General features: G+C 40.0%; 1 protein-coding gene across 1 annotated transcript in view; it reads left to right on the forward strand.

The window, feature by feature from the left end:
* The first annotated feature begins 13,739 nt into the window (after positions 1–13,739).
* The window catches only part of LOC137984913 (uncharacterized), an 11,673-nt gene continuing 412 nt past the window's right edge, over positions 13,740–25,000 (forward strand). The window contains exons 1-4 of the mRNA XM_068832248.1: positions 13,740–13,921; positions 14,544–14,680; positions 16,914–17,835; positions 19,921–25,000. The exon at positions 19,921–25,000 is cut by the window's right edge and continues 412 nt beyond it. Coding sequence (XP_068688349.1) covers positions 16,959–17,835; positions 19,921–25,000 — 5,957 coding nt within the window. The 5' untranslated portion in view covers positions 13,740–13,921; positions 14,544–14,680; positions 16,914–16,958. The remainder of the gene's footprint in view (positions 13,922–14,543; positions 14,681–16,913; positions 17,836–19,920) is intronic.

Below are 25,000 nucleotides of genomic sequence, written 5' to 3' on the forward strand. Positions count from 1 at the left end.
TGGGTGTTAAATGTTCGTATGAAGCTGTTTGGAGATTTTTTTGTTGTTTAGATTTCTGGGAGAAACTTCTTTAGAACTGCCTAAGTTACTTTTTTTTTGGATCACGTTGGTATGCAGTTTATGATTTCACTTTGGCTTGCATCATGAGTCCATTACCCAGGTGTAAGAATCAATTATCAGGTTTGTTTTCATCAGCGTCAAAAAAGTGTTTATTTTTAGACTAGGTTTTGTGGGAAAAGAAAGAATCATTGGCTTGAACCTGACGTCATTGATAGCCACGTTGGTGCACTGAACAACAGCGAAAAAGTCTTTTGGGAATTTGACTTTATTATTATATAACACGCGAGCGACATTTTGCTTTTGTTTTGTAAACCAACATGGCCGTCTAATCACGTGAGTGCAAGACAAGAATAGACCAAATCGGGTAACTTAATGTTGTACCCAATTCAAAATGACAATACCTGAAACAAAACGAAACGGTCAATCAATGTTATCTTGATATCGTTTCTTGTAAGTTTAGTGCCGCATGTATGCCATTGCGATGCATGCACTGCACGCCTCAATTAGCAATGGTGCACACTTGTAGTGTTCAGTGAACTTGAACTTGGTTTGAAGTGAATACGACATTGAGTTTGCCGATTTGCTTTATTGTTTAAAAATGTACAGTTTTCTCATTCTGATGGGGACTCAGTTAATTATTTTACTTTTTGGGTGATAGACTCTTGCTTACGTCCGAATTAATCAGCGTGGTTGTAATGTATAGAGGAAACGGTTTGAAGTCTCTGAGATCTAAACGCTGCCTATGGTGAAAATTCACTCAAACAATAGAAGAATCAGGTGATGACATGTGTTTTTCGCATTACCACATACCACATTATTTTTATGTTTCAAGGAAACGGCGCAGATGGTTTCAAGTTTGAATAATTATTCCGAATGTAACTATGCGGAATGAATTACACAAATAAATTAACTGATCTGCATTGCTTAAACATAAGATCGTTTTCATGAATGGCCAGCCCTTATTTGCTGTTTAATGTGTCGTAACAAAGCCGTGTAAGACTTTCCATTTTGTGGTAACTTGTGAGAGTAAGAAGCCCAAGGAAGGGGAATAAATAACATAACCTTAGGAACAAGGCCCATACGTGTCTTATTAGTACTTTGGCGAAGATTCATCATTGGATTTAGAAATACATTGATGAGTGGAGATCTCGCCGGTTGCGCTAGATAACTTAACCTCCGGCTGGCCTCCAATGACAACAGCAAGCTTTTGATATTCAGAAAAAACGGTTTGAAGAAGATCGAGAAAAATACCAATAGACTATTACGCATTTTAATTCATTCTGCATTTATTACAATGTGGTAAATTATATGATTCCGCAAGTCATGCCAGATGACATTCCTCACACTAGCACAGCATTTCAAAGAGTTGTCTTGTGGCATGACTTTGGGCTTGCAACTCGCTAGGGAATAGACTGTGTGTTACTGACCTGTTCCTTTAGGAATTGTGCTTAATTTCACTTACAGTCCTCCTCTGTTAGAATTAAATATTTGAGTGGCAGCTATCACTCGTTGATACAAAATGGTATCACTGGAGAGTTTTAAAAGTTTTAAAAGAGAGTTTCTTAAAAGAAGCTATGACCGCTACGGTAACGACAACGCTACAAAACAATAACATTCATTGGTTAAAAGAGGAAAATCGTGCTGCACGTGCTGCACATTTTCAAATAATTTCTTTTTTAGAACAAAGTAAATATAATGAGCTATCTTATGGTGGCTTTTTAAATTTTTGCAAAATTCGAGACCGAAAAGGTTAGCAGTAACCTTTAAAATGACTGGTCCCGAGGGAAACAGTGAATTTTGTTTCCCTCGAATCTCAATGTTTCTCCGAGGCGCAGCCGCGGGAAACATTGAGATTCTCGGGAAACAAAATTAACGACGACGTGAAAACGCCAAATTTGAGGTTTTAGCTTTACAACTGTTAACCATTTATTCTCTATTTTTTCTCTGCAATACGCAAATCATTTTCATGACACCTTACTCACATTGGGTGAGGTGGACTAGATAGAGAAATTGTGAAAGACTTACGATAGTGGAAAATTTTATTTTGAGACCAAGACATTTTGATCGACGTCCAGCGCCCTCGTAGATCCAAAGTTCCCTAAGTACTGGGTTGCCAGTATGGCAATCCCAGTCGGAAAATCAGTAATATTTCTCTGTATTTTTTATTTATTTTATTCATTTTATTTTTTCCCGTGTCAGTAAAAGTCTTGCCTGTCACTTCCCTGCTAAGTGGTGTCTTTGTGCATAGAGTCTTCTGTGCATATTTTGTTAGGTTTGTTGGAGTAGGGGTAATGCGTAGATTTCTCTGGTGCACACAGGAAAACATTTAATTAACTTGCAATGGCATCGAAAGTCATTGTGACGCGAATGGCGTTTTAATGCATCTTTAAACAAAATATACCCTTATGGACCTCAAGAATGGAAAGTCAATTGGATAAACAAGACAGGCGGTGAAAAATAAATATCTGGAATCTTAAAAGCGACGAGTAATGGACTTCGACAACAACCTTTCGCCCGTCTAGCCGAAATCAAAGTGAGCTGTGTCAAAGTGAAATCAAAGTGAGCTGCTTATGGGTTCAACAAAGACAGAGAAGGAATCGAACATCTTAAGTGGATCTGTGCATGTGATCTCTGTTGTCTGGCCATTTTTATTTATTTGTACTCAACTCTGCACAGTCTTCCGGTAACAATTGCAAATTTCACTAGTTCTTGTTAACCTTCAATGGCGTCGAAAGTTATTGTAACGCGAATGGCGTTTTAGTGAATCTTTAAACGAAATATACCTTCATTGAGCTCAAGAATGGAACGTCAATTGGATGAACAAGACAGGCGGTGAAAATATATATCTCTGGAATCTTTAAAGCGACGAGTAATAGTCTTCGACAACAATTTCATTTTTCGTCGTTGGATATCAAGTGAGCTTTGTTTCTAATATTTTACTAACTTGGTAATATATATAACACTGAAATCAAATGGCAATTTTTTTATTAATTTAACAAAAATTGAAGGAATCGAACGCCTTGAATACATCGCATTGTTTGCTGGAGTCGCATCTAAGTTGTCTGGCAACTTACATTTATTTTGTACTCAACTCTGCAAAGGTAAAAACAAATTGGAAATGGGGCAGTGAACAATTATTTGAATGAAAGCTTGTTGTCTCTTGTGCTTCATTATTTACGGTCAAGGTTCTTTCGAAAAGGGTTTGATGTGAACTGTCAGAAATTTATTTAGTTGCGTATGCTTTGTGACACGAATTATGTGTCTTGTTTACACACACGCAATTGAAATAGGCAGGGTTTCTTGCCTATAATTAACAATTATTCCATGAGCACGCGTTGGATATGAGATGATAGATAGCCAACGAGGCGTGTAGCGCCGAGTTGGCTATAATGATCTCATATCCAACAAGCGCGAGTGGAATAATTGTTTTATTAAAAACGCCCCCAAAATATAGAAAACTAGACTACAATAAAAACAAAAAGATCATGGTATAATGGCTCATAACCCATGATGGCTTAGCCAATCAAAACTCTCAAATTGCATTATCCAATGATCCAGTTTTTAATAATAGCAGATATGTTGTTTATTTCGATAAATTTTTCCCTGGAATTTTTTTTTGTGAGATTTCCAGCTTTTGCGAATTTATCACGTTGTGTAATTTTCGAGCATAACAAATTTGCATACGTGGGTTGAAATGTGATACCGGAGGATTCTCTTGGGGTAGTGTGCTGTAAGCAGCTCGTGCATAAGTCACGAAGATAAACAGGTCTGTTGGAAGCGTGCTTGAGTTTCAACAAAATGAGCCCCAAAATCAGCCAAAAATTGTGACGCTGATGAATAATAAAGTAGCTGCTATTTCCAAAACGATGGAATTACCTGGTGATAAATAACCTCGTCTTGGAGAGAAAATGTTTGACTTTGCAGGAACAATGGTCAGCCTCAAGAGTTAAGTGATTGTGATCTTTGTGTTGAATTCGCACATTTCTTGTCAAACCTTATAACGCTTCAAAGAAAAAGAAAACTAACAAAAGCAAAAACCCGGTATCTTGTCTATCATTTGACACAGATGCTTCACTGTTTCGCGAGTAAACACGCCGCGGTAACTTGATCACGGCGCCAGCTGAATTCGATGTCACTTTCGATTTTGCGATTTACTTGTGCAGCCAAAAGTACAATAACAAAATTGAAAGTAGCAAAAATCTCCCAAAATGTTTTTCGCTGATGATAACTTTTTATATTCGCGGTTCAAAATCAATGTTGTTTTCAAGTCGTAAATTTTGTTGCTGATGACAAAATATTTTATTCTCGATCGACCTTCCTGAAAACTCCCTTCTGCTCTTCCTAAAAACTGTCTCAATATTCATTTACTTTTGCATCAATATTTGTTTTCCGTAAAGCAAGCTAGCAGAATCTGTACCTTCCTTAGTTTGCATTTTTGCCTGTTAAAACAGAATTTTCAGTCCTATGCTCCTGTTCCAATGGGGTAAATTTTTTAGGTCACCCATCCAGATACTAAACCCACCAGACATTGATTGACTTCAGTGGACTTTTGTAATACATAGCTGTCAGACGCTCAGAGTGCATGCTTTGCACGTTGTGAGGGAACTTGAAAATGATCAACATGTCAGCCTAGAATTCCCTTTTATTTTCTTCAATCTTTCTGGGTTTAGTATTTTGCTAGAAACCTTCTTCTCAGGTGGGGAGGGGGGGGGGGGGAAACTTCTACCATGGCACTACAATGATATACAATACCAAAACAATATCGTGTACTACTAGAGCTACATATTACGCAAAGACAACTTGAAACTCCTGGAAGACAAAACGCAGCTTAGTTGACAATATGGAATAAAGCGCTGTGTTACTGCACCACTACACGTACGCAATGCGTGCCTATTTTTTTCTAAAGATGACAGGATTTTTTTTGCTTCTGACAAATGATTAATAGGCTGGTAGCTCAAGATCTGTTTCGTCGTATCAACGTGTGAGCCAAAGGGCCTCTGCTGGCACGACTTCTGGGTGACCCCTTAAATGGTCTTAACGACCCACGACTTCAAAAAATTGCCTCAAACGCTGCAGTTCAGTATTACGCAAATCAGTCCCTTCTGTTTTTGAGTAACACGTACCACAGGCAACCAAGTGTACGCTCATGGAACGTATAGTTTATTAAAGAATTGTGTTCGTGACCGGAAACGAGTTTTTGTGTTTTCGTTACACGCAATGCAATGTCCGGTTATCGTATAACTCGGTATCACATCTTACTGGGCTAATTTCTCCCGGTATTGCTGGTTTAAAAAAAAGTGTGAAATATTTTGAAATACCATGGTAAAAACTTGTAAAGCATCTGTTTACTGGTTTTGATTGGAGTCAACGCCTTTAACGACAGTTTTAAAAGTGAACAGTTATTCTACGATCGCACTTAACAAAGTAATTGAGTAACAGAATGTGGACTTTGCACTTTAAACTTCGGACTACGGAATTGAACTGGATATTGACCAATATATTGTAACATTTAAAATAAACCTCTGAAATACTGTGAACTTAAAGGAAGTCGGCTAAAAATCATTCGAACAAAGTGTAGGCTACCAGTAGTCTCTTCATATTCCGTGGTGCCAGCTTTAAAACTTGCGTTGAGGCGTAGACTCAGTGTTCGACTTGCTGCTTATAAGAGATAAAAAGAAATGGACACTAGTTGACCATCTTTAAATGGCTAGGGCGGATGGCTTTCAATCGCAGAAGTAAATCACAATGCGTCAAGGCAGAAACTGGTGTTTGTCGCAAATGTTGGTCATAAATGGTGAGAGAGTTTTGACTCTCTTAGTTTTACGGTTGTTTGCTCAGTGACCAAGCCTCTGAATGGCTGCGAGGCTGCCGGTGATCTTTTATTGATACAGACCACACTTCCTTTGTCAAGTAAATTGTGTTGTTGTAATTCAAACGAGTCTACATTAACATTATAAAAGCAAAAAGGTTTGTTGTATCAAAACAGGGTAACTGGCAGCCTCGCTTCCATTCTTAGTCCAGGTAACTTAGTTACAACTGTAAAATGGTGTATTCACTGATCATAATAAAATTTTTCTTTTCACTGTTTTGTAACTTTATTTCATAGTAAGTGGCAGATTAGCCAAGACTTATTCTATTTAATAGAAGCTATAAAACTAACATAAATCTCACTCCACTACGTTTTGAACTCTTTGCAGTAACAACCCAGAGGAATTTTTTTCCAAAGTACGAGAGAACACTATGATAGTCAAAGGCAATGACTAAGGACTCAATTGCTTTCGTCTCGCGTAGCGTTGTCTCGGACCTTGGAAAAAAATTCCTCTGGCACCCAGGGTATAACAAACCTCCACTCAATGCCCTAAATTACATTATAATACATTACACTCCAATAAACTCCAGAACTTTTTTGGTGGATATGTTACAGGTTGAAATTAAATTCAGGTCCATTTAAATCAAACTAGGTAAATTTAAATCAAACTAGCTGAATTTAATTAACCAAGGTTATTTATCAACTGTTTGAAAAGGGATTTTCTTTATGGGGTGTGGTTGAAAAAAGGGGCACGGTTTTTTTCGGGGGGTTGAAAACAAAACAAAAAACCAAAAAATCGCCTGTCTGTCCTCCCACTTTCCTCTTTACGTTCTTTCTTTGTTTTCTTACTCTCTTTCTGTCTGTCCCTATCCCTGATCCATTCGGCACACCTACCACTACTTTATGTACCCTTCACCCACTTAATTCCAATGTGTACATGAGAGAAAGAAATCGCTTTGAACTGCACTTACCGAGTCTTGAACCGGGCACCTCTGCCATCCTTTAGTATTGTTTCCGTCGTCGTAACTAACCGCTAAACCACACAGAACTTGGACAAGCAGTCATCATTAATTTTAATAGCAAGTACTTTTCTTCTGGTGCAAGAGGGCTCAGACTCTTTTCGGTGATAGTAAATTATGCAAAAGTTTACTCGTGCGCAATGCGTGGCCCTGTACGTTTCGTAAAATGGCTAACACTAGTTGCGTTGATTCAGAGATATTCTACCAAAAATTGGGTGAAGTTAGAGCTTCCAAAAAGACAAAAGCAAGCGAAATAACCCTTTTTATTGAGGACAATTAACTTTTAGAACGATGCATTGACGTGGTTAGAAAGACGTAATGAAGACAGCAAGGACAGAACAAATCTGACAAGTCAAGACTAAATTGCTACGGCGTAGCAAATTAATATCAAAAGAAAAGGATGGAAACTGGAGGGTGGCAAAATATTATCCAAGAACGGAAAAGAAATTGTTCAAAAATATCAACTACACCAAGTTCTTTGGCAAACCCATTCGAATATTGCGCACAAAGGAAGAGACAAGATGGACAAGTATATCAAGCGAAACTACGAATCACGGTACTATCCCAAGAGGTAATACAACTCTTTATGTCACTCTGCTCGATACACGAAGAACAAAAGTCGATCACCTGCAGGCAAAAACATATTCAAGCAAGAGAATTCCTAACACACTTGCAAATGGACCTAATGGACCTTAGAAACTTACCATGTACAAGTTCATGTCATTGCAAACACAATTGGATTCTCCACATGATTGATCATTACACAAATATTCAGAAGAAGACGAACCAAAACGTGCTTGTTATTACTGTGTTAATCACTTATCAAGTCAACAAAGGAGATAAGGACACCTCAACAGGAAAAAGCAAGAAACACACAAAGAAAATACAACAACAAAATGACAACAAGCAAACCTAATACTATTTCATTCCAAGTCAACAACTTTGTCAAAATAAAAATTAATGAAGTGGACAAAAGTCCATTACAACCCAACACACTTCTTGGTAAAGTGAATGAAAAAGAACATGGATTTATGAAAGTTGTAACCAAATTTGGAATTATTAACACTTGGATTGCATGTGCACCAAACAGACTACAAATTACTTTAGACATGAATGTGTTATTAGACACAACTAAAACAATAAGTTTCACTGCCGCAAGCAAAAAAGCACTTACCAGTGACACATGTACAAGAGGAGCAAAAACAAGGAAATGACTTCTCATTGTTTAACTACATACAAGTTATGACTGTTTAATAAAGGTTACAGACTTTGTGGACTACTAGAAAAAGAACTTTGAATTTGATTGTTCAAGTACTTATAACCACAAAGGGGTTTTATACTGAGTTACATTTGTACAAGTAACTGTACATCATTCAATAATCTACCTTCTAAAAAGTCAATTGTCTTTTTCCTTCCGAAAACCAGAAAAATAAAATAAAACAAAGTCACATGAAGGTAATTCTTCAAGTAAGCAAAGTTTTGTTTTTCTGCTGCTGTAAGATAAAAAAGCAGAATTAGTTATCATGCACAGTATGCCTAACCCCAACCTTAATGCTAACCATTTCAAATCAGTGCTTAGACTAAATATCAACCAAAGGCGTTTTTACAGACTAAGGCATGAAAACCGTACGCTACCTACAACTCGTTACTGATTTTCTTACCAATATACACGTACTTGCCAACAATTGATGGACTTTTTGTTGATTTTCCTACTTTCAATTTAAACCTAGTTTAAAATTAAATCTACCTAGGTTGAAATCATTTCAACCTGAATTTCAAATTTACCTGTAACAGATACATTGGAGAGTTTAAGATCTACTACGCGACGGCAACAAAGACGTCACAAATTCTGCATATTTAAAGGGGCAATTTCAGCACTGATCGAGTGGTCATAGAATCAACTAAAATATCAAAATAACTGTTCAAAACTATAGACGAATTCTAACAAAACACAGGGAAGCCAAGAAGGGACATGGATGGACAAAACTGGAGAGGATTGAAGTGGATTGAATTTGGGTAAATTTGAAAAACGTCGGCCCATCTTTTTTCAAATTTATATCAATCTATATCAAAATGTCATTTACAAAGCTGGAAAATCATTCTCAGTTGCTATGTGGCCGTGATTTTGCAAATGAAAGACTCTTGCTCTGCCAATTTGACGTTTAGAGCTCATAATTAACAAAATGAAACAAAATTACCAAAAATAGCGTGACCTAGCCCCTTTAATGAGGAAAAACAATAGCTTTGCACGCTCTGCACGTGCATTTTTCATTTTTGAACATTTCTTTCACGTTTTCAGCAACTCTGCGACGTGAAATGACCAATTCTCAGGTTTTACGGAGAATGTGAACACAATGCAGCGAATTTGAGTTTTCTGTCGTCGCTTCAACACCGCACCTCCTAATTCAGTTCCTGAAATGTTGCGCTAGTTTTTGTTAGACAAACCAACATAATGACGAAAAGGATTGATAAACCTAAACTTGCAGTTTTAAATGACGTTTTCGTTACCGTTGCGTCGTAGATCTTAACCTCCGTATTTACAGTGAACGATAGCGACACCTCAGAACGCACTTCAGAATCGAAGAACATTATTAAAGGTGTAGAATGACCGCTTGCTATTGCATTTCCGGGAAGCCCCCTGCCATGGGGAATGGCTGATGTCATCGTTTACACCTCTTGTGCTGTCAACGAATTGGGCTTCAAAACTTCAAAGAACTTGTTCAACTTTGTCATGTTTGTTACTCAGCAAAAGCTTAGCCTTACAAAAGGTGTTGAGTTATGTTTTTATACATTACGTCATTGTAAGTTAGGTGCATTCTCCCTTGTGCTCTTGAAAAATTGCAATAAAAACAACAGTGAAAGCAATGAGTTCAACAGGTTATGGGCCCAGGTCAGACTCGAGGTGGAAAAGACTGACTTTCAACGGAAATGAGAACGACTTCGAGTTGTGGGAAGCCTGAAGACAACAATTCTACCGTCGGAAGACCCCCCCCCCCCCCCCCGACGAAGCTAAAAATGAAGAATGTTATGCGGAACTTATACAATTTCTATGAGGGATGCTGCCGATGACGGTAGGAAGGCTCTGAAGATCTTACGAGAGCATTATGCAAGCCAAAGTAAGCCACGAATAATAACGCTCTACACCGAGTTGACGTCGCTCGAGATGGGAACGAACGAGACAGTTACAGAGTACTTGATTAGGGCTGAAAAAGCAATCACGGCTCTCAGAAACGCCAAGGAAACCCTCAGCGATGGATTGATTATAGCCATGATCCTTAAAGGATTACCAGAATCTTATAAACCACTGGCCATTCACATCACCCAAAGCACAAGTGAAATAACATTGACCGAGTTCAAAGTCCAGCTGAGAAGTTTTGAAGAAACCGAGAAATTCAACACAAAAGCAAAAGCAGATCAAGTGATGAAGACAGTATCCCCAACATCCCCAGTATGTTACGGTTGCAGGCAAAGTGGCCATTTTATGAAAGACTGTCCGGAAAAATCTGAAGCGACGAAGTGGTGTAGTTATCACAAGAGCACCACTCACACTGACGGCGAATGCAGAAGGCTCAACCGTAAGGACAGAACAAAACAAGCCATTTCCAGCGACCACACCAAAACCATTGAAGGGGAACACTCCTTTGCGTTTCATGTCGAAGATCATACAAACCGACATCATAATAATCCGACAGGATTACTGGTTGACACAGGAGCTACATCCCACATTGTCACAACTAACAAATTTAAAAGAGTCGATGGAAATTTCAAACCGACAGAACATTGCATGGAGTTGGCGGATGGAACGAAGACTATGAATATAGCAGTCAAACGAGGAGATGCAGAGGTAATACTGAAAGATGTGAATGGGAGGCATGTAAAAACTGTGCTGAAAGATGCATTGTTCATACCCTCGTATCCCCAAGATATCTTCTCGGTGAAAGCTGCCACATTAAATGGAGCAGAACTGAAATTCCAGCGAGGCCATAACGAACTTGTTCATAAGGATGGCACCACGTTCGCTATCAAAGAAGATGGCCAGTTATATTATTTGAACACTGTTGAACAGTACGAGAACAATAGTGATAAGGTAAGCGTCTCGCATGACGTCCACACATGGCAAGAAATATTAGGCCATTGTAATTTCGAAGATGTCATAAAAGCACAAGGGGTAGTAGATGGGATGAATATATCTGGTAGTTCAGATAAATCTAAGTTTAATTGTAACACGTGCATAGAAGGAAAGTTTGTCAATAATAGAAATAAAGGACCGGATGCTAGAGCTACAAAACCTTTAGAAATGGTACACACAGATTTGGCCGGTCCCATTAATCCAGTGTCTAAAGAAGGTTTTAAGTATAGCATGGCCTTCACCGATGATTTCTCTGGGGCCGTATTTGTTTATTTCCTCAAAAATAAGAGCGATACTGTACAGGCGACAGAAAAGTTCCTGGCTGACTGCTCCCCGTATGGCCAAGTTAAGTGCATGAGGTCTGACAATGGGACAGAATTTACAAGCAATTCTTTTCAGACGCTCCTTAGGGAGAGAGGCATAAAACACGAAACATCCTCTCCTTATTCCCCACATCAAAACGGCACTGCTGAGAGACTCTGGCGAACCCTGTTCGAAACAGGTAGGTGTTTACTCATTGAGAAGCAGTTGCCCAAAAGTATGTGGCCGTATGCCATTCAGACTGCTGCCCACATTCGGAACAGGTGCTATAATACTAGGATAAAGAATACGCCCTATTTCATGTTAACTGGGCGAAAACCTGATCTTTCCAGAATGGGAGTGTTTGGATCAGAATGTTACGCATACAACCATGATCATAAGAAGTTAGACTCGAGGTGTACAAAGGGGGTGTTTGTGGGCTACGATAAGAATAGCCCAGCTTACCTGGTGTATTACCCAGATAATGGTAAGGTCATGAGACACAGACTTATCAGGTTTATTAGTAAAGACAGTGTAGAACAGCAAACACAAACTGACTTGCCATATGAGGATTCAGGCTTTTGCAGATTGCCAGTAAACGAGGCTGAAACAGCCAACCTTGACTGCAAGGTTGACACGAACACCCCAACTGGTAAAGATCTAAATGAGAGGGTTGACATCCCAAACAGTGAAGCCAACACAGATGACCCAGACGGTAACGATGAAGTACTTAGCTGAATTTTATACTGACCTAAATGATGGTAACGCCTTGGCCTATAACAGCACTTATTGCTGTTATAGGTTTTGTGGAGTACCACAAACATACGCTGAGGCTATGAACTCGCCTCGTGCTACAGAGTGGAGACAAGCAATGGAAGAGGAAATGAAATCACTCAAAGAGAATGATACATTTGAGTTAACCACAATGCCTATGGGTAAGAACTCAGTGAGGGGGGGGGGGGGGGAAATGGGTCTACACCATCAAAGAAAATGCAGAAGGGTCTGAAACACTTAAAGCCAGATATGTAGCCAAAGGGTATAGCCAAGTAGAAGGGATAGACTACCAAGAAACCTTCGCACCAACGGCTAATATTGCCTCAGTTAGAGTCCTCATGCAACTGGCAGCACAATGCAATCTCACGGTCCACCAGATGGACGTTAAGACTGCATATTTACATGCACCTATAGATCAGGAAATATTCAAGGACCAGCCGGAGGGCTTTGCAACGATGTCGGAGGACGGGGAGAGGCTAGTTTACAAATTAAGAAAATCCTATATGGCCTCAAACAGTCAGGCAGGAACTGGAATAAGGTATTATATTAACATCTGGTGGGGGCTGGTTTTGACAAAAACCCAGTAGACCATTGTATTTATAGTAAACAGATAGATAACAACATAATCATTGTTCTTATTTGGGTTGATGATTTAATTGTAGCATCAGACAACATGGATTTAATCAATCAGTTCAAGGAAGGCATGAAACGCCAATTCCAAATGAAGGACTTGGGTAGAATCTCATTGTTCTTAGGCATTGATTTCAATCAATCTTGTGGGGAAATTAAGATGAATCAAAAGAGATATATTCTTAAGACGCTCGATAAATTCGAAATGAAGGATTGTAAGCCTAGAGCAACTCCATGTGAACAAAAATTGGGGGGCAACAATGATTTAATGACTGATCCCAAGAGGTATCGTGAAATTGTAGGGAGTTTAATATATGCAATGACATGCACAAGACCGGACATCAGCTGGATTATCAGTAAACTTTCACAAAAATTGTCCTGCCCCAGAGTGGAGGACATGGTAGCTGCTAAACATGTCCTAAGATATTGACATCAGGAATCACTTCTTGCGTGAGATACTTGTAAATGGTAAAATTGACATTGTATATTGCCCTACAGAGGAGATGGTGGCTGATATTTTCACAAAGCCAGCAACCAAAGTTAAACTGAACATTTTTAAACAATTCCTGTTTGGATGTTAGCTATAAGGTAGCATATCCTGTTATAATCACATTTACTGTGCAATTAGCTTTAGATGATAAAAACAAGTGGGGGTGTTGAGTTATGTTTTTATACATTACGTCATTGTAAGTTAGGTGCATGATGGGTAATTCTCCTTTGTGCTCTTGAAAATTGCAATAAAAACAACAGTGAAAGCAATGAGTTCAACAAAAGGTACTTGAGAAATGTCTTTAACCTTCGCCGTCGTTGCCATGACTGCTGAATATTTGGTTCTAAATAAAACCAAGAGAAAATATCAAATGTCACGGTTGAATGGACTGTGATCTCGATATACGAAGGTACGGTGGCCCACAGGTTTTCTCAGACAAAAACAGTCAATATCTATATAAAGCAACTAATTGACCTCGATTCCCTTGCGAGTCCTTTATAGTTTGAAGGTTTGAGATAATCATCAGTCAGGGAAGCAACCCTCGAGTCTGTTTCAAGACGTCAGGAATTTACTGGCAACATTTGCGTGTCAATGTGAGCACCTTCATTAGTCATACCATTCCCACAAAACATCATTCCTTTCACTTTGAGTTGCAGTTTACACTGATTGTGTCTACACTGGACGTCACAGGTTTGAGGTCCTTCTTTGAGGTGAGTAATGTCTTCCCCATACATCTTCCAAATATGAAATCACAGCTTTAATAGTGAATTTATTGAGAAGAAGGGATCACTTTCGCTATCATGACGTAAACACCGAACAAGCCATTCTAATCACCTTCTTGTAGATGTTTGCTAACACAGTAATTCTGAACTAACAATTGGTACATAAGAAAATGATATAATCTGATTATGCGCGCCTTACAAAAACTTCTGGTTGATACACATACAGGTGCTGCGGTCCAGAGGTCAGTTTCATGTGGTGTCGCAGGGTTTCGTTGATCCCAAATTCACCTCTACCATACCTTATAAAAAGCCAATTAGTTGTTTCCTGCCAGTTGGAGTGCTTAGCCATGTTTTGCTTGGTATGAAACTTTTTTTACTCTGTTCGTCGTAGCAAAGCGCATTTGAGCATATCCATGCGGAAAATGTGGTAGACAAAAATGATACACGATTGTTTAATATTCCGGTTTAATCAAATTTAAACTACCTTATTACCAGCTTTGGCAACCCGGCTTCGAATTGAGTCGACTTAAAAAGACGGCTTCAAAGTATTTTTCCTGCGCAAGCAGTATTTATTAAGTAATAACAATGAATCATGTTCCCTCTGTCATAGGCAGACACTACGTCGACTCTAAACAGTGCTGTAGTTCTAATGTTGATGTAAGTGCATCAATTGATTACATATATCCAAGGAACTGTAGTGATAGGGCAAGCAAGAATATTCAAGGGATTCGTCCGTAGTTCTACAAGGTGAGCAGCCTGAGTAAAATATCAGTTTCTGTCCATTTCCTGTAGGATGCTAATTTTTTACCACAGTATCTGTTTCATATTTTGTACTGACAATCCAGCTCATTCTTGTGTCTAAGACTGCACCAAATGCCAGCATGTAATATATTTCCAATTCAGTTGATCGTTTTGAACTCAGTATGAATTAAGAGTTTCGGATCGTAATCGTAAATTCGAAGACAAATTACTTCCGGCAAGAATTCACGTTGAAATTTGCATGTACTTGAAGATCGAAATACTGTTCCCTGTTGTGGGCTCCAATCCTCACAGAACCCATTTTATAGTAAACGTATCTGTTGCAATTATAAACTCAAAAATCTCGTTTAAGGTCGCTCAAACCGGTTTCAACAATTTGGAGGGATGTCTTATTTGTAGGATTAAGCCTACGATACTGTTTCACTTGACGGTAATGTTATGGTACCAAATGAAACGGCAATAATTTCTTAATAAGATGGACATATTTATTTGACGTAATAAATAATAAATTACCATGGCAACAAAAGAACCATCTAAAATGCCCTATGTATTGTTTCCGATTGTGAAGGTAGCTATGAAGCTGCTCCAGATAATTTTTTTCAACTTTGCAGAGAGTTTTATCTTTGCGTGATAATCACTCTCCAGCAATATAGGGTGTTTTTGGATGCCTTTTTTGTTGCCGTGGTAACCTATTACGTCACATTGTTGAGTGCAGTTATTGGTGTTTCGTATGGTACCATAACATTGCCGTTAAGTGAAGCCGTTGGGTAGATTCAATCCTTCCCAACAGTACAGTTTTTTGGAAGTGTAAAAATTGGTTTGAGCCTGTTTAAGAGCTTATTGTAAAAAAGCGGCTCTATGGGCCATAAGGATTTATGATGATGAAGAGGTTAAGAAAAGGTGAATAGGGTCGCATATTTTTTCTGAGTTTATCAATTTTGTCCGAGTCCGTCAGTAAATCGCCAACTCTAATTATAAAAAGAATTTGCCATTCATGATGGATTCATAAATTTACCATTCCAAAAATATTTCTTCGATATTTCTGCTTGCTAAGGATTTTCCTAGTTTTTATCAAGCATATTCGTAGAACACTTCAAACACTCCGCGCAACATTTAGTAAGTAGATTTTTCTTAATTTAAAATTACAGAAGTTTATCAGCCCGACTGAAGTGTCCTCCAACATGTTGAAATTATTAATTTCTATCGTTTGCTAACTGGGCCTAGAAAGCCCATCGGGCCGGCGCTTATCTCCGGTTACTGTACCCCCCTGGACGGATGCTGGTCCATCGCAGGGTTACCCCCAGCATTTCGCCGGTACTCATTTATTCACCTGGGTGGAGAGAGGCACCGTGAGAGTAAAGTGTCTTACCTAAGAACACAACACAATGTCCCCGGCCAGGACCCGAACACGGACTACTCGATCCGGAGTCGAGCGCACTAACCATGAGGCCACCGCGCCTCCCTGTTTGCTAACTGGAGTCGTCCAATTAATTGCATATGACATGTCGCGATCTGACGTGGCAACGCGAGAACGAGGGTCTAATCCCGCGCGGGTTTGCAGTACACGCGCGCTTGGTCGCATTTTTTTTAGGTCTCTGTTCCATAAAGGCTATATTTTATCTCTAAAAACAAGTGTTTCATTGATTTCCCTCTTACTTATTTTGATGAATGAAAAATGATTGGCTGGAGTATCGAAACGCCTGAAACACTGGGTCTTCGGATTAAAACATGGCAAGCTTCATTCAAATTTCTCCAAACCAGAGTTGCGGTCAAAATATGTTCTAACATGTTGGTTACTAAAATGAGATCTTTTTGGTATGTCTACACTATATCTGATATCTAATTAAGGAAAAAGCATATTGGATAGGGCTTTTGTTTACGCATAGTGACGTTTTCGGCGCAGTTTCTGCGACGGAAGGATTCTGCGCCGCTTCAACTTAGAATGAATCATCGTGTATTGGATAGGTTTCTGTGCAAATTTTAAACTCATTTTGTAAGCCAGGCAAAAGTCGTCGACACGGAACAAGTAATAGAACTCTTTTCCCACTGTGTCTTTAAAAATTTCCGTTTCGAACATCAAAACTTTCAAATTTATTCTCTTCTAGAAAGCATGTTAAAGAGCATCTTTCCAGAAAGAGCAATCATAGTTTCTTTTCCTGTAAGAGGAGAATGAAATGAAATCCGCTTATGCATTATATTTATTCATTTATTTTTGGTTTAGGTCCTTTTCGCCGCTGTGGCATTGCTTTATTATCACTAACTGGTGATGTCCTTGCACCCTTATCGTGACGAGGAGTTAAATCATTTCAAGTGTTTGTCTCTGTTTTTTAATGAATTCCCAAACGCTTTGCGTCAGACTTTTAAGACGATGTGGGACACCATCATTGGGCATCGCCCTGGATACCAGCTTTGGGATGACTCCACAGCTGTGAGAAATCTCTTTCTCTCTACAGAGGGAGGGACAACTAAAGTTCCTACCAACCAGTCGTACAATGAATGGGATTGCACTGCCTTATTCCAGGCTACTATCTATGCAAAATCCTTCAGCATGCGTTACAGAACACTTAGTGATTTGTATGTGAAGCCCCGAGCTATTCCTCATGGAAGTTTCCATGGATCTGTGTTGAGCCCAGTAGGTGATAATGCCGAAACCTTTGCACTAGCCATTGATCAGCTTCGGCGCTTGAGGAATACGGTTTGTCATTCCTCTCGCTTGGAGATGGACAAAGCAACATTTGACCAGAACATTCAGTATGCTAAAGAAGCGTTCAAAGCTCTGGGAATTTCAACTGCATCGATTGATGCCTTTGGAAGTTTGACTGCATCTGACTTTCCAATAGCAGAAGTCCGTAAGTTGGAACAACAGGTAAGGGAAGAGAAGCAAGCACACATAAAATGTTTAGAGAGCAGAAATGCAGATATGGAAAAGATTGAGGAGTCCTTAGCAGCCATAGAACAGAAAGTGGAAAGCCTCACTGCCAGCAAAGAAGAGGTCGCTATGCTAGAGCAAAGGGTTGCGGAGCATATGAATTCAGCTGAGGAGGGCTTGAGGATGCAACAGGAAGATATAAGTGCGTTAGGGAAGGAGATCCATGAGCTAAAAAAGAAGGAAGAGGAACGAAATACAGAAACAGAAAATTCAGGTAAAAAGAAGGACTTAAGGTAATTCCTTAGTATTGCATTGCGCATTCCCACTGCGCACGATTTTCGCGTCATTAGCGCGCGCTCGTGAGCACGTGCGCATACAAAACGTAAACTAAACCCGATAGCGAAATAAATGCTCCTTTTCTCTCAAACGAGCACGGTGACCCCCGCTTTTTTTTTTTCAAGTATTTGCTAAGAACAGTCTAATAAAGAACATATTTGAAGAAGAAAAAAAGTTTGATAGTAGAACATGATTTTTTTTTGGAAAACAGTTCCGTACTGGGTGTATTTTACCCAAGGCGAGGACTCCAAGCTAACCACGGAACTGTCCCAAAAAGTGCACTATTCCCACAACCAGAGAATCAAAGACGGCGTAAATGAAGCAATACTGCTTATGTAAATAAAAGAAGCTTTATTTTCAAAATAAAATTTTGTGTCTCTGAAGCAGCCAAGACTTAATTCTGTATGAAGGTTATTCGAATTTTTGACGCGAAAACAGTAGAAATACCCCATTTTAAGAGTCTGCTGACGCGTAAACAAGCACGGTGACCCCATTTTTTTATTGCATTTTTTTAATGTTCATATCATGTATGTTAATTATTACAAGTTTCCAAAAAAGTTTGATACTAGAACAATTTCAAGGGAATTACCTTAACTGTTTTCAAGCCTCTTTCTAAAAAGCAGGATATAGCAATAGGCGTAATAAAAAACTTACTGTTTGTCAATGAAAAGATGACCACAAGGCAGACAGATCTTCCGTGTATCAATAAAAACCGTATCTTGTGTTGTTTAAAAAAAGACACAAGTCACATGAAAATAAACGAGACTGTTACATGACCGCTCGAAACTACTTGTGCACTTGCTGCGCGGTTCTTCTAGATTTGTTTTCCACTACAAAAGGCATTCTTAAGTTTTTGAAAGTGTCACAAGTGTGACATTTGTAAGACTGCGCGATTGGAAAGTGATTGGATCGAAAAGTGAAGTCAACATACAGGTTCTCAAGTGGGAAGTTTTAAATCCTTTCCTTCGTTCACAAGGACACTTTCTTTTCTAAGCGTTGTAATTTAAACATTTCCGAGCGGTACAGTAGTTGAAACCAAAGAGAGAAGCGATCCTCGCACTTTTCCAGACAATTTAAGCAATTGTGTCAAAATTCAGGTGGTTCCAACGGTGCAATTCTCTACCAACTGAACTATGCCAAGCCACACAGCTGGAAGCGGGTAGATTTGTTGGGCTCATGTGTTTCCGTGAAAGGAGTCAATGAAAGAAATGTAGATATTACATTAAAGTGCGGGCTATTTTATAGTTATAGCGCGAAAGCGAGCGTGATATCGCCTAATACTTAGCCGACGAGGCCAAGGGCGGAGTCGGCTAAAATTAGGCGATGTCACGCAAGCTTGCGCGCTATAACTGTATTATAACTCAACATATTGATAGCAAATGAAAGATTCCAAACTTGTAACATTTGTGTAACATTTGTGAAGCGGCGCCGGTCCGTGATTTTCACATTCTCTTGCGAAATCTAAATCTACGCCTCGTTGGCTATCTATCATCTCATCTCCAACGCGCGCTCATGAAATAATTGTTAAATAGACGTCATGTAGACTTGCATCTATCGAGAACTTTATGACCATATTTGGGCAGTGTATCAATGTGTTGATATATAAAGACTAATGTCTTCATTTGTTTCGGTACAGTAGTCATTAAATTTGTTCTGCAGCTAACCCAACCAAAGCCATAGGCCAATTTCTGAGATGACGTCAAAAACAAATTTTCTTTAATTTATGCCATGAAGAGGAGTTTCCGCAGTGATGTCATCTCAGGAACGTGGCCAATATTGCATAGGGTCTGTCTTGGTTTAAATGACTGCAAAATACATTTTGCTACCTCTACAATGCAATGGAAAGGAAACGGGAAATATGTCTGTTGAATTATAATTTCAGTTATGTGCACAAAGTTAAAGATGATATTTGTTCTTACTTCTTCATATCTTCTCTACAGTTTGTCTCAACGAGACAAAGGATATCCAAAAAATAATAACAAGTAAGCAATGTCTACTTTGTATTTTACTTTGCATTACAAAGACATCAAGCCAACAGTGCCAAGATCTCGTCTTCCTTCAATGGTTCCAAACTTCACTGGCCGACAGAGTGAATGCAAAGAGATCGTGGATCTCGTGAGTTCCGAACTTACCCGAATCGTGACGATCTGGGGCTCACCCGGGTTCGGAAAAACATCGGTGGCAATAGCGGTGGGGCACCAACTGCAATCTCAAGGCTTTCCTGTTTGTTTTCTTTCGTCACGAGGACTCCAGACAAAGGCAGATCTGACATCAAAGCTTTTCAGCCTCGTAAGGCAACCCACCACGAGTCAGAGATCAGTACCTCAGCCTCTGTCATTAGAAGATGAGTTAATCGAGACCCTCGGCAACATTTCAGACTCACTCGTATTTATTCTTGATAATGTAGATGATCTACTAGAGAGTGGAATTCCAAAAGTAAAGGAAGACGTCCTGCAACTATTTGAAGAAATGCTCATGCAAAATGAGAAGATAACTCTGGTGGTGACTACAAGAGAATCATTTGAGTTTATGAACTTGAATTTCCAAGGTCACAAATCAGTAAGAATAAGGCCACTGGACGATACCTCATCTCATGCTCTAGTTCATGAATTGGTGCCAAATACTAGTCCCGATGACTGCGCAAGAATTGCCCAAATATGTGGAAGTGTGCCACTTGCAATGATGTTAATGTGCTCTCTAGTTTGTGAAGATGATGTTCTAACAAGTCAGTGTTTGAACGAAATCACTGAGTCCGCAACAGAAAGTATCGTCGATATCTTAGACAATCCAGATTATCCAGCTAATCAACGAATAAAGTTGCTGTATGAAAAGTCTTTCCACCGACTTTCTCCCGCAGAAAAAGAAGCATTTGTGTCTTTGTCTGTTCTTCCGGGATGTTTTACCACGGATCTCGCCTCAGCTGTATTGAATGTTACGGGGGTGATTAAGACCAAGAAAATGTTGCAGCGACTCCGAAGAAAATCTCTTCTCGATTCAAACTCCCACTCTGGAAAATTTGCAATGCATAAGCTCCTTCAGTCATTTGCTAAAGAAGCAGGCGAACAGCGTATGGAAGAAATAGTAGCAATTGCAAAGTGCCGTTTCCATGCGTATTTTATTTCTCGTTTCGACAAATTGAACGACGAGTTTCTAGATTGTCATTCCATGGATGCATTCGTTGCATTCTATGAGGAAAAACAGCTTTTCATAGAAAGCCTAGTAGACGGTTGCACAGATCCCAGGATAGCCGAGAATGTTTTCAAAGTTTTGATAAAAGCAGAAATGTTTCTGGACTCGCTGTTTTGGTGTTCCACAGAATCTTACAATTTTGATAATATCTACGATTCGGCCTTAAAGTCAGCCAGTGCTCTGGCAAATATACATTACCAGAGGCATTTACTAGTTTCTAAAGCTTTTGCTGAAATTACTTGGGGAGCAGAAGGAAATGCAATGCAACTTCTCAAGAAGGCATATGAAATGGAGTCGACATCTTGTTCAGGTGCTGATGATGAAAGGAGTAAATACTTGTGTTACTTTGGCATCTGTCAGCTTGTTATTGGCAAAGTTAAGAGCGGGATACAGTGCCTGCTAGAGGCTCTTTCTTTAATGCATGAAAGTGGAGAGCAGAAAATTCTGAAGCTCGTTGTTTACCAAGTCATTGCTGTCTATTATCAGTTCTTAAACGACCCATCTACCTCGACTTACTACTATAACAAAGCACGCAAAGAATGCAATTCCGCGGCAGACGAGCAACTGATTGTTATTCCACCTCTTGGATGCAAAGGAAAAGAACCCAAAAATGAAAAAACGCTTCAAACAAACACTTTTGGCTCGGGTAATTATTGGCCATTGCAATTCCTAGTTATATTTCACATCGGAAAAGCAGCAAAGAACTTCTTTGACACTGACACCCAGCAATTTGTAATCAACCCTGCCCTTCGAATATTAAATGATCTCCAGATAAATTCCAAAACCCCTTTTTATTTGTTTCATTTTTGCGGTAATGTCATGGCACTTCTGGGGTCAACATTCACAAAAGAGGGAATTGTTGGATCAGGTTTCGAAGAATCAGTCGCACGTCACCAAGCTACACTCGAGCAATTCAAACATAGCTCTTCAGGCCCAGAGGGGAAAGTTGATTCAACCGTGACCTTTCGTTGTCAAGAATGCAACCAGCCTCTCGCAAAGTTCTACCAAGACTTCGGTGAATTGCACCAAAGCAAAAAGAACTACTCAAAGGCTCTATATTTCAAATCGTGCGCTCTTGATATCATATTGAGAACAAATAGACAGGAAGAAAATCCATTCTTGGCCCATACCTACCATTCACTCGGGGAGACACAGTATTCGCTGTGTGATTTTACTTCTGCTCTCCACTCTGCCAAACGGGCATTGCAAGTGCGAATAAAAGTGTTCGGAGAAGATCATGCAAGCACAGCTGATAGTTACCATTTACTTGGGGTGATACAGAATTCGTTAGGTGATTTTACCTCTGCTCTCCAGTCTACCAAACGGACATTGCAAGTGCGAATGAAAGTGTTCGGAGAAGATCATGCAAGCACAGCTGATAGTTACCATTTTCTTGGCGTGATACAGAATTCGTTAGGTGATTTTACCTCTGCTCTACAGTCAGAGCAACGGTCGTTAGATATACGGACAAAAGTGGTTGGACAAGATCATGGAAGCACAGCCAATAGTTACCATTCACTTGGGGTGACACAGTATTCGTTAGGTGATTTTACCTCTGCTCTGCAGTCTCACCAACGGGCATTAGATGTGCGGATAAACGTGTTCGGAGAAGATCATGCAAGCACAGCGGATAGTTACAATTCAATCGGGGTGACGCAGCATTCGTTAGGTGATTTTACCTCTGCTCTCCAGTCTGCCAAACGGGCATTGGAAGTGCGAATTAAAGTTTTCGGAGAGGATCATTCAAGCACAGCCGATAGTTACAATTCACTCGGGGTGACACAGCATTCGTTGGGCGATTTTACCTCTGCTCTACACTCAAAGCATCGGGCGTTAGATCTACGGATAAAACTGTTCGGAGAATATCATGCAAGCACAGCGGATAGTTACGATTCACTTGGGGTGACACAGCATTCGTTAGGTGATTTAAGCTCTGCTTTACAGTCAAAGCAACGGTCGTTAGACATACGGACAAAAGTGCTTGGAGAAGATCATGGAAGCACAGGCAATAGTTACCATTCACTCGGGGTGACACAGCATGTGCTTGGTGATTTTACCTCTGCTCTCCAGTCTGCCAAACGAGCATTGCAAGTGCGAATAAAAGTGTTCGGAGATCATGCAAGCGCAGCTGATAGTTGCCATTTACTCGGGGTGATACAGAATTCGTTAGGTGATTTTACCTCTGCTCTACAGTCAAAGCAGCGATCGTTAGACATACGAATAAAAGTTTTCGGAGAAGATCATTCAAGCACAGCTGATAGTTACCAATCACTTGCGGTGACCCAGCATTCGTTAGGTGATTTCAACTCTGCTCTCCAGTCTGCCAAACGGGCATTGCAAGTGCGAATTAAAGTGTTCGGAGAAGATCATGCAAGCACAGCTGATGGTTATCATTTCCTCGGGGTGACACAGCATTCGTTCGGTGATTTTACTTCCGCTCTCAAGTCTGCCAAACGGGCATTGCAAGTGCGAATAAAAGTGTTCGGAGAAGATCATGCAAGCACAGCTAATAGTTATGATTTACTCGGGGTCATACAGCATTCGTTAGGTGATTTTACATCTGCTCTACAGTCAAAGCAGCGGTCGTTAGATATACGGATGATAAAAGTGTTAACAGAAGATCATGCAAACACAGCTGATAGTTACCATTCACTTGGCGTGACCCAGCATTTGTTAGGTGATTTCAACTCTGCTCTCCAGTCTGCCAAACGGGCATTGCAAGTGCGAATTAAAGTGTTCGGAGAATTTCATGCAAGCACAGCTGATAGTTATTATTTCCTCGGCGTGACACAGCATTCGTTCGGTGATTTTACTTCCGCTCTCAAGTCTGCCAAACGGGCATTGCAAGTGCGAATAAAAGTGTTCGGAGAAGATCATGCAAGCACAGCTAATAGTTATCATTTACTCGGGGTGATACAGCATTCGTTTGGTGAATTTCCCTCTGCTCTACAGTCAAAGCAGAGGTCGTTAGACATACGGATAAAAGTGTTCGGAGAAGATCATGCAAGCACAGCTGAAAGTTACCATTTACTCGGGGAGACAGAGCATTCGTTGGGCGATTTTACCTCTGCTCTACAGTCAAAGCATCGGGCGTTAGATGTACGGATAAAACTGTTCGGAGAACATCATGCCACCACAGCTGATAGTTACCATTCACTCGGGGTGACACAGTATTCGTTAGGTGATTTTACCTCTGCTCTCCAGTCTGCCAAACGGGCATTGCAAGTGCGAATAAAAGTGTTCGGAGAAGACCATGCAAGCACAGCGGATAGTTACGATTCACTCGGGGTGACACAGCATTCGTTAGATGATTTTACATCTGCTCTACAGTCTGCCAAACGGGCATTGCAAGTGCGAATAAAAGTGTTCGGAGAAGATCATGCAAGCACAGCTGATAGTTACCATTTACTTGGGGTGACACAGCATTCGTTAGGTGATTTTACCTCTGCTCTACAGTCAAAGCAAAGGTCGTTAGACATACGGATGAAAGTGTTAGGAGAAGATCACGCAACCACGGCCGATAGTTACAATTCACTCGGGGTAACACAGCATTCGTTTGGTGATTTTACCTCTGCTCTAGAGTCAAAGCATCGGGCATTGGATGTGCGGATAAAATTGTTCGGAGAAGAACATGCAAGCACAGCTGATAGCTACGATTCACTTGGGGTGACACAGCATTCGTTAGGTGATTTTACCTCTGCTCTCCAGTCTGCCAAACGGACTTTGCAAGTGCGAATAAAAGTCTTCGGAGAACATCATGCAAGCACAGCCGCTAGTTACGATTCACTTGGGGTGACACAGCATTCGTTAGGTGATTTTACCTCTGCTCTCCACTCTGCCAAACGGGCATTGCAAGTGCGAATAAAAGTCTTCGGAGAAGATCATGCCAGCACAGCCGATAGTTACCATTTACT

Source organism: Montipora foliosa, chromosome 14, assembly GCF_036669935.1.
Source record: "Montipora foliosa isolate CH-2021 chromosome 14, ASM3666993v2, whole genome shotgun sequence".
Classification (NCBI taxonomy): domain Eukaryota; kingdom Metazoa; phylum Cnidaria; class Anthozoa; order Scleractinia; family Acroporidae; genus Montipora; species Montipora foliosa.